Genomic DNA, 16,768 nt, shown 5'->3' on the forward strand with positions numbered 1-16,768 from the left:
GTGAAACCCCATCTTTACTAATAATATAAAAATCAGGCCAGACGCGGTGGCTCACACCTGTAATCCCAGCACTTTGGGAGGCCGAGGTGGGTGGATCACGAGGTCAGGAGATCAGGACCATCCTGGCTAACACGGTGAAACCCCGTCTCTACTAAAAATACAAAAAAAAAAAATTAGCCGGGCCTGGTGGTGGGCGCCTGTAGTCCCAGCTACTGGGGAGGCTGAGGCAGGAGAATAGCGTAAACCCGGGAGGCGGAGCTTGCAGTGAGCCGAGATGGCGCCACTGCACTCCAGCCTGGGCGACAGAGCGAGACTCTGTCTTAAAAAAAAAAAAAAAAAAAAAAATTAGCCAGGCGTGGTGGCAGGTGCCTGTAATCCCAGCTTCTCGGGAGGCTGAGGCAGGAGAATCGCTTGAACCCGGGATGTGGAAGTTGCAGTGAGCTGCGATCGAGCCACTGTACTGCAGCCTGGGTGACAAAGTGAGACTCTGTCTCAGAAAAAGAAAGAAAGAAAGAGTAAGAGTTGGCAGTGAAACCATAGGTCCAAGGACACAGGATGGACGGATGTCTGGCAGAAGAGGGGTTCTGGACCATTTCTTTGCGGGTGAATGGAACATGCTGCCCTTCCTGACTTACAGAGGAGAAGAAAAGATGCAAGCAGATGGCTGGCTCTACCTGAAAGATCATTCTCTTATGCTCCTACACTTTTGTTATGTTTCTAGTCCTTGAACCTGTACACGTCTTTTTCTTTTTCTTTTTCTTTTTTTTGAGACAGAGTCTCGCTCTGTTGCCCAGGCTGGAGTGCAGTGGAGCGATCTCAGCTCACTGCAATCTCTGCATTCCAGGTTCAAGCTATTCTCCTGCCTCAGCCTCCCGAGTAGCTCCGAGTACTAGCTGAGATTACAGGTGCCCCCCACTACACCCAGCTAATTTTCTGTATTTTTAGTAGAGACGAGGTTTCACCATGTTGGCCGGGCTGGTCTTGAATTCCTGACCTTGTGATTCACCTGCCTCTCGGCCTCCCACAGGGCTGGGATTACAGGCGTGAGCCACTGCGCCCAGCTTCGAACCTGTACATTTCTTTAAAACAGGAAATAAAGTTTTAAAAAAGTTTAACTGTCAGCAAATGTACATCTGTATCATTTTGAGGCACATATGTGAGGGTTTTGTTTTTTTTTTCTTTTTCAAAGTGCATCTTTATAAAAGAAAAGAACAAAAGCAGCATTTACCAGGTCCCTACTATGTGCCAGGTATGCACTAGGCCTTTCCTTGCTGGTGGATGTTTTCTTAACGAATTCTCACCACAGCTCCGTGAACGGCAATCACTTTCGTTTTATAGATGAGGAAATTGAAGCTCAAAGAATTGAGTGACTTTGCCATAGGTCATGCAACAGACTACAGTGGGAGGGCAAGGACTCAAACACACAGCTTCAGACTCCAAATGTGGTGTGAACACAGATCACGGGAAATGGGAACAGAAGGCACGGGCTTGTAGGGGAGAGTCACACGTGGACGCCGCAGGCAGGACACTTGAACTTCTCTCTTTTTCCATCTTTGTCTGGTTCTACTGTTAGAGAGAAGAATGGGGCACATGAGGAGAGAGCTGACTAAAACAACAAAAGAAACTTTTTTTTTTTTTTTTGAGGCAATTTTGGTTGTAAAAACAGTTGCAAAGTCCAGACCATGAATTAAAATTTTCTGACTTTAGATAAGATACTGACTTTCAATTCTAAATACATAATAGTTAAAATAAAGGTTTCTCTTTTTTCTTTCTCTTCTCCCTCTCTCTGTTACCCAGGCTGGAGTGCACTGGTGTGATCACGGCTCACTGCAGCCTTGACCTCCTGGGCTCAAACTATCCTCCTACCTCAGCCTTGTGAAGAGTTGGGACTATAGGTGCGCACCACTGTGTCTGGCTAATTTTTTAAATTTAATTTTGTAGGGATAGGGTCTCCCTGTGTTGCCCAGGCTGATCTTGAACTCTTGGGCTCAAGTGATCCTCTCACCTCAGCCACCCCAAATGCTGGGATTACGGGAATGATCCACCGTGCCCAGCCAGATCTCTTATTCTTGGGAAAAATAAAACCTAAGAATTCTTTGGGAAAGTGATTTTTTTAGATTAACATAACTGATGCCTCAATATGGAATATCCATAACAATGTATGACGATATATGGTTGCTATTCTAATGTTATTTTTTTCTAAACAATGTAAAACTTCAGCCTATTCTCTAATAAAATTTCCACCATAATGTAATGACATTCTTCCCATCAACACCTATTCAAATTCCAGGTTTCACTATGGATCCTCCAAACTGAGAACTTTATTTCTATCACTCTGCTGGCACTTATAACACAAACAAATACTGTCACTGTCACAGGTATTTTCTAGCTCACCTGCTGGATCCCAAGTTCTTAAAGGCAAAAACATAATCTTCTACATCTTCGTTTATTTCATAGCACAGAGCAATATATATAATTTGTATTAATATTTTCCTGAATTTTTTTTTCTTGAGAGATGGTCTCGCTCTGTCACCCACGCTGGAGTGCAGGGGTGCGAGCACAGTTCACTGCAGCCTTGACCTCCTGGCCCAGCGATCTTCCCGCTTGCCTCAGCCTCCTGATTAGCTGGGACTACAGGTGCGTGCCATCACGCCTGGTTAATTAATTTTATTTCTTGTAGAGATGGGACCTTGCTATGTTGCCTAGGCTAGTCTCAAACTCTTGGGATCAAGTGATCCTCCCACCCTGGCCTCCCAAAGTGCTGCGATTACAGCCACCCTGCCCAGCCCGAACGAGTGAATAAATTGAAAACCCATCTCTCTAAGTGTTCAGTGACCTGGAAATGGCTACATTTACAACACACTGGATTTTTCTCGAGTCGTTCTATCTACCTGTTTTGTAACAAGTACCTAAGGTGTTTGTCAACATTGAACAAACAATACCTGATATCCGAGATTATTCTATTACTGTATTTCTACTTCTTTGGTTGGGTGCCTGAAACTACAAAAACACCTATTACAGTTAACACTCAAACGTTGCAAATAACAAATTACAAATGGCAACCCCATTTCAAGAGTAAAAGGGCACGACCATCCATCGGGGGTGAATAGTAATAGCTTAGCACCCCCTTTCACCTCCATGAGTTTTCCAGTGTGGGCAACACAGTACACATTCACCCTCACAGGAAGGCTCTCGCTACCCAGATCATAAGCCCTTACTTTTACAGTATTGGATAAAGGTGATCCTAAGCCTACATTTACAAGATACAGCAAGCTAGCAATTTGGGAGAGCATCTCAAATATCTCAGGGGGTTCCTGGCAATCTGTTGATGTGAGAATACTTTTCACATATTTTTCTCTTTTTCTTTTCTATCCTTATTTCAAAATGTTTGTCCTGCTAAAACCTTTTTAAAATTTTTAATTGTAAAGTACACATAACATAAAATTTGTCATCTTAACCATTTTTGTTTGTTTGTTTTTGTTTTTTTAAGACAAAGTTTTGCTCTTATTGCCCAGGCTGGAATACAATGGCACAATCTTGGCTCACTGCAACCTCCACCTCCCGGGTTTAAGTGATTCTCCTGCCTCAGCCTCCCGAGTAGCTGGGATTACAGGAATGCGCCACCATGCCCGGCTAGTTTTGTATTTTTAGTAGAGACGAGGTTTCTCCATGTTGGTCAGGCTGGTCTCGAACTCCTGACCTCAGGTGATCTGCCCGCCTTAGCCTCCCAAAGTGCTGGGATTACAGGCGTGAGCCACCTCGCCTGGCCCATTTTTAAGTGTACAGCTCAGTAGTGTTAGGTATATTCACATTCTTGTGCAACCAATTTTTAGAACTTTTCCATCTCGTAAAACTGAAACTCTATACCCATTAAACAACTCCTCATTCCGCATCAACCCTCTCCCCAGCCCCTAGCAATGATTATTTTTTTCTGTTTCTATAATTTTGACTACTCTAGATACCTCGTATAAGTGGAATTGTACAGTATTTGTCATTTTGTGATTGGCTTATTAACTTAGCACAATGTCCTTAGGGTTCATCCATGTTGTACTATGTGTCAGAATCTCCTTCCTTTTCAAGGCTGAATGATATTCCCTTGTGAGTATATACCACAATTTGCTTATCCGTTCATTTGTCAATGGATATTCGGTTGCTTCTAACTTTTGGTATTATGAATAACGTTACTAGGAACATGGATGTACAAATAGCTCTTTGAGCCCCTGCTTTCAATTCTTTTAGGTACATACCTAGAAACAGAATCATATGGTATTTTTAATTTTTTGAGAAATGGCCATACCATTTTCCATAGCAGCTGTGCAATTTTTTGTAATAGAGATGGGGTCTTGCTATGTTGCCCAGGTTGATCTTGAACTCCTGGGCTCAAGCAATCCTCCTGCTTCAGCCTCCTAAAGTGCTGGAATTACAGGTGTGAGTCGCTGTGCCTGGCCCACAACTTTACATTCTCACCCACAGTGCACCAGGATTCTACTTTCTCCATATCCTTACCTACACTTGTTATTTTCTGTTTTATTAAATAGTAGCCATCCTTATGGATATGAGGTGGTATCTTATTGTGGCTTTCATTTGCATTTCCCTATGACTAATGATGTTGAGCATCTTTTCATGCGCTGTGGGTCATTTGGGTATCTTCTTTGGAGAAATGTCTATTTAAATCTTTTGCCCATTTTTAAATAGGGGTGTTTTTTTTTTGTTTATTGTTTCTGCTTAAATCTTTTCTTTGCAATCAGTGAATCAAATCCTCACTCTCTTATCTTTAATATTCTGTCACCAAGAAGTGTCGAGAGTGATGCTCTCCTACTTAGAAACACTTAGCAATAGAATGAATGTTATTCTCCAGAAACCTTTAAGTTGGAAAGGCGGCATTTTATTACAAACCTCAGATTACTAATGCTGCCCAGCTCGCCAAGAAGTTCGATATGTATGAAGTCTTACATAAAGAGATATTATTTATATTCTCCATCTCATTCATGTCAGTTCAACAACACTGACAAAATGTCTGCTACATAGCAGGCATCGTGCCAAAGATACATTAGAGTTCAAGGAAAATAGACACAAAATATTTTAACTTTTTTTTTTTTTGACAAGGTCTCTTGCTCTGTCGCCCAGGCTGGAGTGCAGTGGGACAGTACCAGCTGACTGCAACCTCGGCCTCCTGGGTTCATGTGATTCTCATGCCTCAGCCTCCTGAGTAGCTGGGATTACATGCGTGTGTGACCATGCCTGGCTAATAGTTTTGGTTTTTTTTTAGTAGAATTGGGGTTCACCATGTTGGCCAGGCTGGTCTCGAACTCCCGACCTCCAGTGATTAGCCCACCTCAGCCTCCCAACGTGCTGGGATTACAGGCATGAGCCACTTTGCCCGGCCTATTTTAACTCCTTTGACCCAACCCATAAACTAGACTCTGGCCCACTAGTTTTGGAAATACATATATATTCTTGAATGAGGAGTTAAAAGCTCCAGAGCACTTCTGATCTTTCCTGCCAGGTGTGCCCCTTCTGAAGGAGAAAGTATGAATCCTTAGTAAGCTTGATCTTGGGGTTGGGCCTCTCACCCTACCCAGGTGAAAAGCACACTCCATCTGAAAAATCTAGAATTTAAAAAAAAAAAAAATTCTTGGTAAGGCTTTGGAGAGACTTCCCTACACAAGGCTATCAATTCTGCTTTTAAATAGGCTATAGTTCATTCAGAAAAAAACTTCTGGTTGCAACTTGTTAAATCATATACAAAAATCTCAACAAGTTTTAAAAATATGAAGAGCAAGCCACGGAATTTTCTTCATTGGTACACATATTTGCCAGACAATCAGAGTCTCCTATCTATACATACTCTCCATATATTTTTGGGTCCTAAGTCTGTGCATAAACCAAAACTCCCAAGAAGTTATTGTATTCGAAATTATTCTTAATATCTGGAGCCTGCATTAGGAACAATGTATATTTCCATAGGCTAAGGAGACGGTATGCTAGGCTCTTGGCCTCACAGTGTTCCTACTGGAAAGGTCCCTGAAGATTACCTAGTCAAATCACCCTGGTGTAACACAAGGAGACCGAGACCCAGAAAGGGGATTGTTTCGCCAGTGGCATAGGCACCAGGTGTTCAGATTCTGCATACGGCTCATTCTATGCCCTAGTTCCTTTTCCCCAGAAAGCTTTTTCTGTGATGCTTCTTGATGCTATATTTTCCTATTTATTGCTGAAAATCCTTGTAATATATACTTGAGTGCCTTAAATAAAAGGCTCTGTGTTAATAAGATTCTAGAACTCAAGTCAAGAAAAACTGTTGCTAGAACAAGGACCAGACAGCCAACTTCTAGAGAAAGTGCTTCCAGATGCCTCTGAATGACTCTTCAGATTTGAGAACGAAGGCCTTTCTAGAGAAGGAAAACCTTTAAACTCCTTCTTAGTCTGAGCCTGGTCAGGCCCCCTGTCTAAAATTCCCCCCAAATGTGTGGGGTACTTTGTTTTGTATTAAACAGGATTAAGTTACACTAAGGTGCTTTGGATTAAGGCCTTGACATCAACCCAAACACATCTAGGTGCATAGAATAACCAAAAAGTGACTTTCACACAGAATTTAAGGTCAAAGTTTAGGCAGAAGTGACTGATAAGAATAAAAGCCTAAATAACCCCCAGGAGAAGAGTGAAGCCCAGGCACACCCCGGAATCGTGACACTTACTACCACCGTACATCTGGAGGTACTGGATGACTAACAGTACAGTCTATTTTTTTCAGGAAGGTTATAAAAATCTATGGGCTTCACACTGCGTGTAATGTGGGTGAGGTAACAAGCTGGCGAGAATTTTTGCTTCTGCATTTCCTGATTTAGGAAAGAGGAGTGGTAGGGGTGTAAAAGGTGTATTATACCTATTACTGAATTTGTACGTATTTGGTCCAATATTGGTTGCTTGAGCGAAAGTTACTCTCCTACACTGAACATGGAACCCCTTCCAAATCTTGTTCAGGTCCTCAAAGAATCAATGAAACCATTTTCCCTTTCTGATAAATCCGGTTGTGTTGTATCTAGTTGTGTGGATCCATAAATTAAAATACAGAGGGTCATTTTCTCTGATCCAAAAATTCTTGGTTTGGGGGTAGTTAAAATGAAACTTCTGAAATTCTATCCTTAGTACGGACATTGAGGACCCAGGGGCTACATCCTAGAATGTAATTGTGCCCTCTTTCCATAAAACAGTTGACAAACCAACAGACACGACTGGATTGTCTTAAACCAAGTTCAACTGTCATTCCATTTTAATCAAAAAGTAAACCGGATTCAGCATATACGAATATATTGACTATCAGTACAACTGAGCCATGCAACTGATAGTCTAAGGCTGATGACAAGGAGAAAGCTCCTAAAACAAGGTTTAGGGAAGGCTGTTCCCCTCTAAGCAAAGTGGGCTGAGGGTATTGGTAGTGCAACAGCCTGCAGAAGTAGAGGGAAGTTTTGATATATCAAGTACCGAGGGGAACACACACAGCATGTCTGGAAACCATCAGAAGATGCTAGAAGGAAGTACAGATAATTCTAGAAATTTCTAGAACACCGACTGGAGGGGGTCATTGTTTAAGATGAGTAAAGGCCAGTTTCTCTACAATTTAAGACACGAGACTGGAGAGAAAGGAGTCGTAGGAAACAGCTCCAACCGGGGGAGCAGGGGTGTGATAATGAGATGTGTTAAAGGGCATTAGGGACAGCAAGAATAGGACAGTTGGGGTGATGATTATTGAGCACTGCTATAGGAGGAGGCTCTCGCAGGGATAATCAAGGGAGAGGGGTGTGAAGTAAGGGTCAGGGATGTAGGGGTAAACTGTGGGAAGGGGTTGTGCAGACTTCTACAGCAAAGAAAAAGAAGGAACGGGGCTGGGGCGTGGCTCAGAGAGGGAACGGCTCAATAACGGGCTGCGGGGTGAAAAGCAGCCGGGTGGGGAGGCGCTCGGCTGACAGCTGCTGCTCCCGCACGGCGCCCACAGGGTTAAAAACCAGGGGCCACGGGACCAGGCCGAACTCGGTTTCCAGGGCAACGGCTCCACAGTTCCGGCAGCGCAGGCCCGTACCATTGCGCGGGCGCGGGGGAGCGGGAGCGGCGGAGGGGACGCGCTGCAGGGCGGCGGAGCCGGAGCCGGCTCGGGCGCTACCAAACGCGCGGCCCGCCTGCTCGCCCGGGGTCTGCGCCGAGCCGCGCTCCGGCCGGACGGCCGCGGCGTCCTCGGTGCGGGGGCCGGCAGCTCCCAAGTGGCCGCGGACGGCGGGGGAGAAGGAACGCGCGCCGCCAGCCGGGATTGGCCTCCTGGTCCCCCCGCCTGCGCGGCGGAGTGCGGGCGGCCCGGGGCTGGGAGGTTTGAAAAGCGGGTGAGAGACAAAGGCAGCAGGAAGCCTCCTCCGCGCCCGGAGCCCGTGCGCCCGGCCCCCGGGGCCCCCTCGCCGCCCGCCGGCCCGCGGAGCAGCGGCGGCGGCAGGAGGCGGAGGATGCGGCAGGGGGCGTGGGCGCGGCGGCGCGGGCGGAGCGGCGCGGCCCGGGCGCGGCGTGGGTAGAGCCGAGGCGGCGGCGGCCGGCCTCCGGGAGCGAGAGCGAGGCGCCTTCCCCGCCCGGGATGTGAGCGCCGCGCGGAGCCCGGGGCGGGGGAGGGCCGGGCCGGAGGCGCAGCCGGCAGGAAGGAAGGACGGACGGACCAGGAGGAGGAGCGGCGGCGGCGGCCGGAGCCGGAAGGCGGGGAGGGGCCGGCCGTTGGGCCCGAGGCGGCGGCAGCAGCGGCGGCGGCTGGGGAGAAGCGCTCTCGTCGCCTGCCCGAGTCCGGAGCGGCGGGGCCCGCGCCTCCTCCCCCCAGCGCCGCGGAGGGGGGAGGAGGAAGATGGAGACCCACATCTCATGCCTGTTCCCGGAGCTGCTGGCCATGATCTTCGGCTACCTGGACGTCCGGGACAAGGGGCGCGCGGCGCAGGTGTGCACGGCCTGGCGGGACGCCGCCTACCACAAGTCGGTGTGGCGGGGGGTGGAGGCCAAGCTGCACCTGCGCCGGGCCAACCCGTCGCTGTTCCCCAGCCTGCAGGCCCGGGGCATCCGCCGCGTGCAGATCCTGAGCCTCCGCCGCAGCCTCAGCTACGTGATCCAGGGCATGGCCAACATCGAGAGCCTCAACCTCAGCGGCTGCTACAACCTCACCGACAACGGGCTGGGCCACGCGTTTGTGCAGGAGATCGGCTCCCTGCGCGCTCTCAACCTGAGCCTCTGCAAGCAGATCACTGACAGCAGCCTGGGCCGCATAGCCCAGTATCTGAAGGGCCTGGAGGTGCTGGAGCTGGGGGGTTGCAGCAACATCACCAACACTGGCCTTTTGCTCATCGCCTGGGGTCTGCAGCGCCTCAAGAGCCTTAACCTCCGCAGCTGCCGCCACCTCTCGGATGTCGGCATCGGGCACCTGGCCGGCATGACGCGCAGCGCTGCGGAGGGCTGCCTGGGCCTGGAGCAGCTCACGCTACAGGACTGCCAGAAGCTCACAGATCTTTCTCTAAAGCACATCTCCCGAGGGCTGATGGGCCTGAGGCTCCTCAACCTCAGCTTCTGTGGGGGCATCTCGGACGCTGGCCTCCTGCACCTGTCGCACATGGGCAGCCTGCGCAGCCTCAACCTGCGCTCCTGTGACAACATCAGTGACACGGGCATCATGCATCTGGCCATGGGCAGCCTGCGCCTCTCGGGGCTGGATGTGTCGTTCTGTGACAAGGTGGGAGACCAGAGTCTGGCTTACATAGCCCAAGGGCTGGATGGCCTCAAGTCTCTCTCTCTCTGCTCCTGCCACATCAGTGATGATGGCATCAACCGCATGGTGCGGCAGATGCACGGGCTGCGCACGCTCAACATTGGACAGTGTGTGCGCATCACGGACAAGGGCCTGGAGCTGATCGCTGAGCACCTGAGCCAGCTCACCGGCATAGACCTGTACGGCTGCACCCGAATCACCAAGCGCGGCCTGGAGCGCATCACGCAGCTGCCCTGCCTCAAGGTACTCAACCTGGGACTCTGGCAGATGACGGACAGTGAGAAGGTCAGGTGAGGGCGGCAGCACCAGCTCCCCTTGTCCCGCCCTGTTCATCCTCCCATCACCACCGCCCCCGCACACTCACACGCACACTTATGCACAGATCATTGCAGCGGATGAGATGGGGCTGTGACAGAAGCCTCAGGCTCGTTTTCTCCTCCCTCCTCCAGCCCCCTCCCGGCTTCCAGCCCATTCTCTTTGCAGCTGGGGTTCCTACCCTACCCTACTCCCAGCTCCTTTTCCCCGCGGATGGAGAATGGACTCGGCTGCTCACCCACCCACTCCCCTGCAGGGGTGGAGGACTGATTCAGCTACTGTATTCCCACTGCTGTGACTGGAAATGGGGGTGGGGAGTGACTGTCTTTTCAACCCTGGGGAGTTGAGGAAAATGTCTGCCTTCACTTCAGCTTTCATTTTAATACTGTGATCTGGTTTTTATTTTCAAATGTATAAAAAGCAAACCCAGCTACAAAGGCCTTTTCACCCTTCTTCCACTTCGTAACTAATCCCAGTCTCTTCTCATCACTCCTCCTCTTGCAGTACTCTGCTATTCACGCTCATTTCATTTTCTTCTTTCCTTTTTAAAATTGTTTTTTTGGAAAAAATTTGAAATCATGGTCCTTTTTTTCTGCTGAATATATTCTATATATTCTATATATATAAATTATATATATATACATATATATGTCTGGCTACCTCGTTTTAGTTTACTTTTTTTCTGAAGCCCTGGAATTCTACAAGAGAGATATTTTGAGACTGAAACATGTTTGTGCCTAGACTGGAAAGATGCCCTTGGGTTTGTCCGTCTTTTTGTGTTGGCTTCTTCCCAGCCTCCATCCGTCCAGTGTGCCCCACTTCCACATTCTGGCTATAATTTCCTTTTTCTCCTTGTTCATTGGGATTTGAGGACCTGTTTCTAAATCTTGACTTAATTTATAGCACAAATATGTGGGAGCAATGAGAGTTGAACCGTTGTTTTCGTTTGAGATGCAGATTGTGTCTTGAAAATGATGATTATATATGCAAATTCTGCCCTACCCTCACCCTCTTCCAAGTTTCCCCCAAAAAAGGTCACACAGTGCGGCTTCCTGTGGGAAACAGGAGCAAAGCTGGCCTGCAGAGCCCCCGGGGCTGTGATGAAGCTCATGTCTTATCTCTGTTCTATTAACAAAATGGGAGTTTGTGGGTTTTAAAAAAATTCTGTTTCTAAATGGAGGAATAGATGACTTTCTTTATTTTGGTGGGGGTTGGGACTTGTGGCTTTAAAGAAATCACTTTTGAGTAGGATGTATATTTTTGTTGGATTTTTGTTGTTTATTTTTTTAGAATCCTCCACAGCAACATGCGAGACCATGGAGTTAAAGAAACCCAGAGACCTTTATCAATTAATTGTACTGTTTGTGAATTTGTATAAATAATAACAAAGATCCTCTTAAAACGTTTATATTCTTACAGTAAAAGGTTAAACTGATATTTATATAATAAAAGAGGAAATATGAAGTATGTTTTTGAAAAAAAAAAAAAAACCAACAGCCTTGTATCTGCGAATTATTTTTAAGGCATTGTGTGCTTGGGTACATGCCAAGGTAGGAGGTGCTGTTTGTATATTCTCAGAGGACGCAAGGTGGAGTTTGGTGCATCCTGTGTGGGGGTGAGTCAGCTCGTGGGTGAAATTCTGTATAAGGTTTACTACTGACATGTTTTGTTTCTAGAAATGTGATTAGACTGGAGATTTACATAATTTTTGGCTTTAAACTGTCAACAACCTGGAAATTTAAAGAAATTGAACAAAATGAAACTTTTTAAAAAACCAGATTTGTATGTAAGTCACAGTTTCCCCGAGTGGCCAGTTTTTCTCTGGGTGAAAATGAGATCTAGGGGTGACGTTGAAAAGTGGATCACGATGTGGCCAAGAAAGATGGATTTCTTGACCCTGCGAGTGGGTGTGGGGAGGATGTGAAGGTGGAAGGACTGCAGCCATTGTTCAGAAAAGTTAAAAGAGCGCTGTCCTTGCGTGCTTGCCGGCTCAGTCATGCATGCTGAATCTCCCAGTGTGAGCGAGGGTCCCGGTGGAAAGGAGGAGGGCAGCTCAAGCCCTCTTTTTAACATTCCCCTCCAGGCCTGGCTGTAAGGAAGCACTTTCCTGGGGGATGGGGAGCTTGGCCAGGATTCTTGCACATTTGCATTTTAGCACTTCCAGCAGCCGAGGCTGGCCACTGGATCCACTCCGTCAAGGGTTTTTAGACTGAAATCGGGGCAGATTAATGAAATACCAACAATTCCAGCAAAGAGTTCCCTTTGGTAGACAATAACAAAATAATCTGGCACCCTGTGGTTTGACTGTGGAGACCTATGGGTATGAATGCGCCGACAGGGGAGTGGCTCATATTCCTGGTTTCACATTGGTCTTGGTTGTTTCTGAGATTGTTAAAAAAGTACTGATCTCAGCAAGAGCTGATAAGAGTAGTATAAAACTTTCCTGGATCAACCCCTCTTTCCAGGAAGAGGGCTGGAACCCAGGTTTCTCCGGGGATAAGATTGTTTTGTAAAACGTCCAAGCTTTCTGCCTGAGCATATCACAAGAGCCGCATTGTTCCTTTTTGGAGAGTCATCACAATTGGGTCTAATTGAGCCTGACACTAGATCCATCTTCTGTTTCTTTGGGGAAGGTGTGGATCTCTTTCTTCCCACTTAGGTTACAGTGCTTAATGCCTGGAAAAAAAAAATATGTGTGAAGCCTATTAAGAAGTAGGAACTCTGAATTAGGGTCAGCTTTCTAATTTAGCATTTGACACAACTCCTGAAGGTTACATGGCTGTGGGTTCTTAGTCTGTTTTTCTTCCAAGAGACTGCATGGCTATACAGATTCAACTGATAAAAATTTGAGCACCCAAGTCTTAGGCTCTGTATTCACATTCTTCATTTTAATACGCAGAATATTCCTGCCACCTGTAACGTGAAGCATGTTCTTCTGTTTTGTCTCCTTTTTATGTTAAATGTCAAATATATGCTTGACTAAAGGTGGGCAAATTAATGTTTGAAAGTTAAGCCCATGGGTCTATCTATATCCTTATCCTGAACGAGGCATATTTAGTACAGCGGGAGCTTCTCTGGAAAAGATGGTGAGCCACCTAGAGTGGTTAGTGAAGGTCAACTGCTCATCTCGCAGCCTTTTTGGGTGGAAAGCAATTAATGTGTTGAGAACCTATGTGTGCTTTACAAGGTACTTGTAAGTTTTAATCTTCAAAGCAACCTGCTGAAACAGGTATTATCCCTGTTTTCCAGATAAGTCATAATTCCTGCCGTAAGTTACCCAACCAGTAAGTGAGGGAGCCAGGATTCAAATCTAGGCTCCATTTCTCCATTTCCCTTCCTTTTTTTTTTTTTTTTTTTTTTTGAGACAAGGTCTTGATCTGTTGCCCAGGCAGGAGTGCAGTGGTGCAAACACAACCCACTGCAGCCTTGACCTCCCAGGTTCAAGTGATCCTCCCACCTCAGCCTCCCAAGTAGCTGAGACTACAGGCATACACCACCATGGCTGGTTATCTTTTTTTTTATTTTTCTTTGTATTTTTTCTGTAGAAACAGGGTTTCACCATGTTGCCCAGGCTGGTCTCAAACTCCTGGGCTCAAGCAATCTGCCCACCTCGGCCTCCCAAAGTCCTGGGATTACAGGCATGAGCCACTCTGCCTGGCCTGGGCTCCATTTCTAAAGTCCAGCTCCCTTTTGTTTGGTGAGAAGATTTAGTTACTCGTCATACCTTGGTTTCCCCCGTAAGGTGACCCTCAGAAGTGAACGGTAGCTGTTTGAACACTGTATGAACAAGCTTATGCCATAGGGCATTATGTCAAAGGGAATAAGGGTGATTCTTGGTGGAATAAAAAGTTGATCCCCACCACACCTACAGGAATGGGAGAAATGCATTGAAGAATAGAAGAGCTAAAGGACGTGAGTTGATAGGACACTATGTGGTGGTACAAAAGTTAAAAGGCACTCCAGGGCAGTTCTTAGAATAACAGAAGAAAACTTGGTTCAGGTATTTGCTGAAACTTGAGAACTGAAAAAACATAATGTAAACTTGGTGTAAACCTTATCATCTAGAAGTAATAAACCTCAACGGAAACTGGGTAGTAGTCAAGGACCAACTTCATTTCCCTTCTTTTTCTAAGTGTCATCACGCATAGCCCTTCAATGTTCTTGCTGAAAAGATTATAAACCACCTGTGGGGCTCGGCCAATTTCTGCAGCTCCCAACCGAGGCCTTTAACTTGTCCAGCTTCACATTTACTAAAACTAAAAGCCAGCGCCAGTATATCCTAAAAATAAACTCAAACCGATCACGTTCTTTCGTGAGTCAGACGAACAACAAGGAGCTAAACAAGTAAACGTTCCTTTTTCTTTTGAAAGCTATGAACTTTCTCTGACATAAGGACATATGATATGTAAATTAAAGCATGGCCTAGCTCCCAAATCCTGCTGCTTTTCCTGAAGTGGTTACTAGATAGGTGCTGGTCTTAGAATATAAACAAAACCTTTCGCTTTTGACTTAGAGAATTCGCATTCAAGTTTTCAACGGGAAGGGTAGTGGCCCCCAGGGACCACTGTGTTTCTAAAGAATAAACCTCTTGATTAAAAGATGAGATTTGTGAAACAAAACCAAGGCCTCATGCAGCTTCTGACAACTGTCTCTTCCCAGTTCTATGAAAGGGAAAGCCCCTGGCCTCTGATCTCTGCTGTGTTCTGCGGTAGAAAGGGAGGGACGATAGTAAGTCATCCAGTGGTCCCTTCTCTCTGTTCTCTTTCTCTTCCCTGCATCAAACATCACCCCTTTTAAAAGTTAATTCCATCCCTTTAGTAGAGGGCAAGACCTAAACTTTGTGCCATTATGAACCCCTGAGGAGTCAGAGGGGATGAGGCTTTTTGATGAAATAATGTGGATCATGAGTAAAGCACAGGATTAGAAATTAGAAAGCTGGGCCGGGCGCGGTGGCTCAAGCCTGTAATCCCAGCACTTTGGGAGGCCAAGACGGGCGGATCACAAGGTCAGGAGATCGAGACCATCCTAACATGGGCTAACATGGTGAAACCCCATCTCCACTAAAAAATACAAAAAACTAGCCGGGCGAGGTGGCGGCGCCTGTAGTCCCAGCTACTCGGGAGGCTGAGGCAGGAGAATGGCGTAAACCCGGGAGGCCGAGCTTGCAGTGAGCTGAGATCCGGCCACTGCACTCCAGCCTGGGCGACAGAGCGAGACTCCGTCTCAAAAAAAAAAAAAAAAAAAAAAAATTAGAAAGCTGCATTCAAACCTAAGCTCAGGCTTGGGCCACATATTTACCTAATTTCTGTCAATGTACCTGGTCAACTGTTAGGCAGCAAGTTACATTTTTAAAAAAGTGTTGTAAAATAGATGGGACGTGCATGTGTAGATGAGTGCCAAATATTTATTTACTTAACGAAATATCAAAGGTAAGTGCACAGTTGGAATAAGAGCATATATTCTCAGCTCTTGTATGGAATTTCTAGACAATTGGTAAATTTAAATATCTACAGATGATCAGTTTCAGTTTTTTCCTCTTTTCCAGGGATTGCTCTGATTTTGCCTGGTGGAGTTGCCTTTACCAACCCAGAATATTTGGTCATATGTAAAGCCAAGTCCTCCAGTTGAGGTGCAAAAGAAAGTAAGCTTGAGATCTTAGCAGTACTTGAGTAGGGTATGTTAAACCCCCCCGCAATAAAACAATAGAAGTGGAATTCCTCTGCCTGCTATTTGTTAAAACAGAAAAGTGCACATATTTTCTTCAAAAAGAAGACTGAAGTTTCTATTATTTCATTACTCTTCTACTTTAATTTTTTTTTGAGATGGAGACGGAGTTTCACTCTTGTTGCCCAGGCTGCAGTGCAATAGCGTGATCTTGGCTCCCTGCAACCTCCGCCTCCCGGGTTCAAGCGATTCTCCTGCCTCAGCCTCTCGCGTAGCTGGGATTACAGGCGTGCGCCACCACACCTGGCTAATTTTGTATTTTTGGGAGAGACGGGGTTTCTCCAGGTTGGTCAGGCTGGTCTCAAACTTCCGACCTCAAGTGATCCGCGCATCTCGGCCTCCCAAAGTGCTGGGATTACAGGCGTGAGCCACCGCGCCTGGCCACTTAAATTGTTTAAGGAACAAATGCTATATATCCTTATAACAAACTTACAAGGATACTTGCATTTGTGATAGTGGAAACGAATGAGTCTCAATTACCAAGAAGAGAACTGGGTCTGCAGCCGTGGCACAGCAGAGAAACCCAAGTGAGACAAGGTTAGAAATGTGAATGTGATCTGCTGAAGAACTCGGTCACACAGTGTTTGGTTTCTCTGTCTCAAAATTTTTGTTTTCCCAAATCTGGCAGATGTGGTACATTTAATTTTTTTTTTTTTTTTTTTGAGACGGAGTCTCGCTCTGTCACCCAGGCTGGGGTGCAGTGGCCTGATCTCAGCTCACTGCAAGCTCCGCCTCCCGGGTTTACGCCATTCTCCTGCCTCAGCCTCCTGAGTAGCTGGGACTACAGGCGCCCGCCACCTCGCCTGGCTAGTTTTTTTAGTAGAGACGGGGTTTCACCGTGTTCGCCAGGATGGTCTCGATCTCCTGACCTCGTGATCCACCCACCTCAACCTCCCAAAGTGCTGGGATTACAGGCCTGAGCCACCGCGCCCGGCCACATTTAAT

At 46.7% G+C, this 16,768-nt stretch overlaps 2 protein-coding genes across 6 annotated transcripts in view; one reads left to right on the forward strand and one right to left on the reverse strand.

The window, feature by feature from the left end:
- LOC105484103 (Wnt family member 5B) overlaps positions 1 to 16,768 on the reverse strand; it is a 131,037-nt gene that overhangs the window by 53,172 nt on the left and 61,097 nt on the right. The window lies entirely within an intron of this gene.
- Positions 8,555 to 16,768, forward strand: part of LOC105484104 (F-box and leucine rich repeat protein 14) — a 31,227-nt gene continuing 23,013 nt past the window's right edge. Inside the window, exon 1 of one of the 5 annotated variants that reach the window (XM_011745355.3) lies at positions 8,555 to 10,069. In XM_011745355.3, coding sequence (XP_011743657.1) covers positions 8,876 to 10,069 — 1,194 coding nt within the window. In that variant the 5' untranslated portion in view covers positions 8,555 to 8,875. Of the gene's footprint in view, positions 11,715 to 16,768 lie in introns of all 5 variants that reach the window. The other 4 variants (XM_011745354.3, XM_011745353.3, XM_011745356.3 and 1 more) reach the window with 4 other exon arrangements.

This window comes from Macaca nemestrina, chromosome 10 (assembly GCF_043159975.1).
Source record: "Macaca nemestrina isolate mMacNem1 chromosome 10, mMacNem.hap1, whole genome shotgun sequence".
Lineage (NCBI taxonomy): Eukaryota > Metazoa > Chordata > Mammalia > Primates > Cercopithecidae > Macaca > Macaca nemestrina.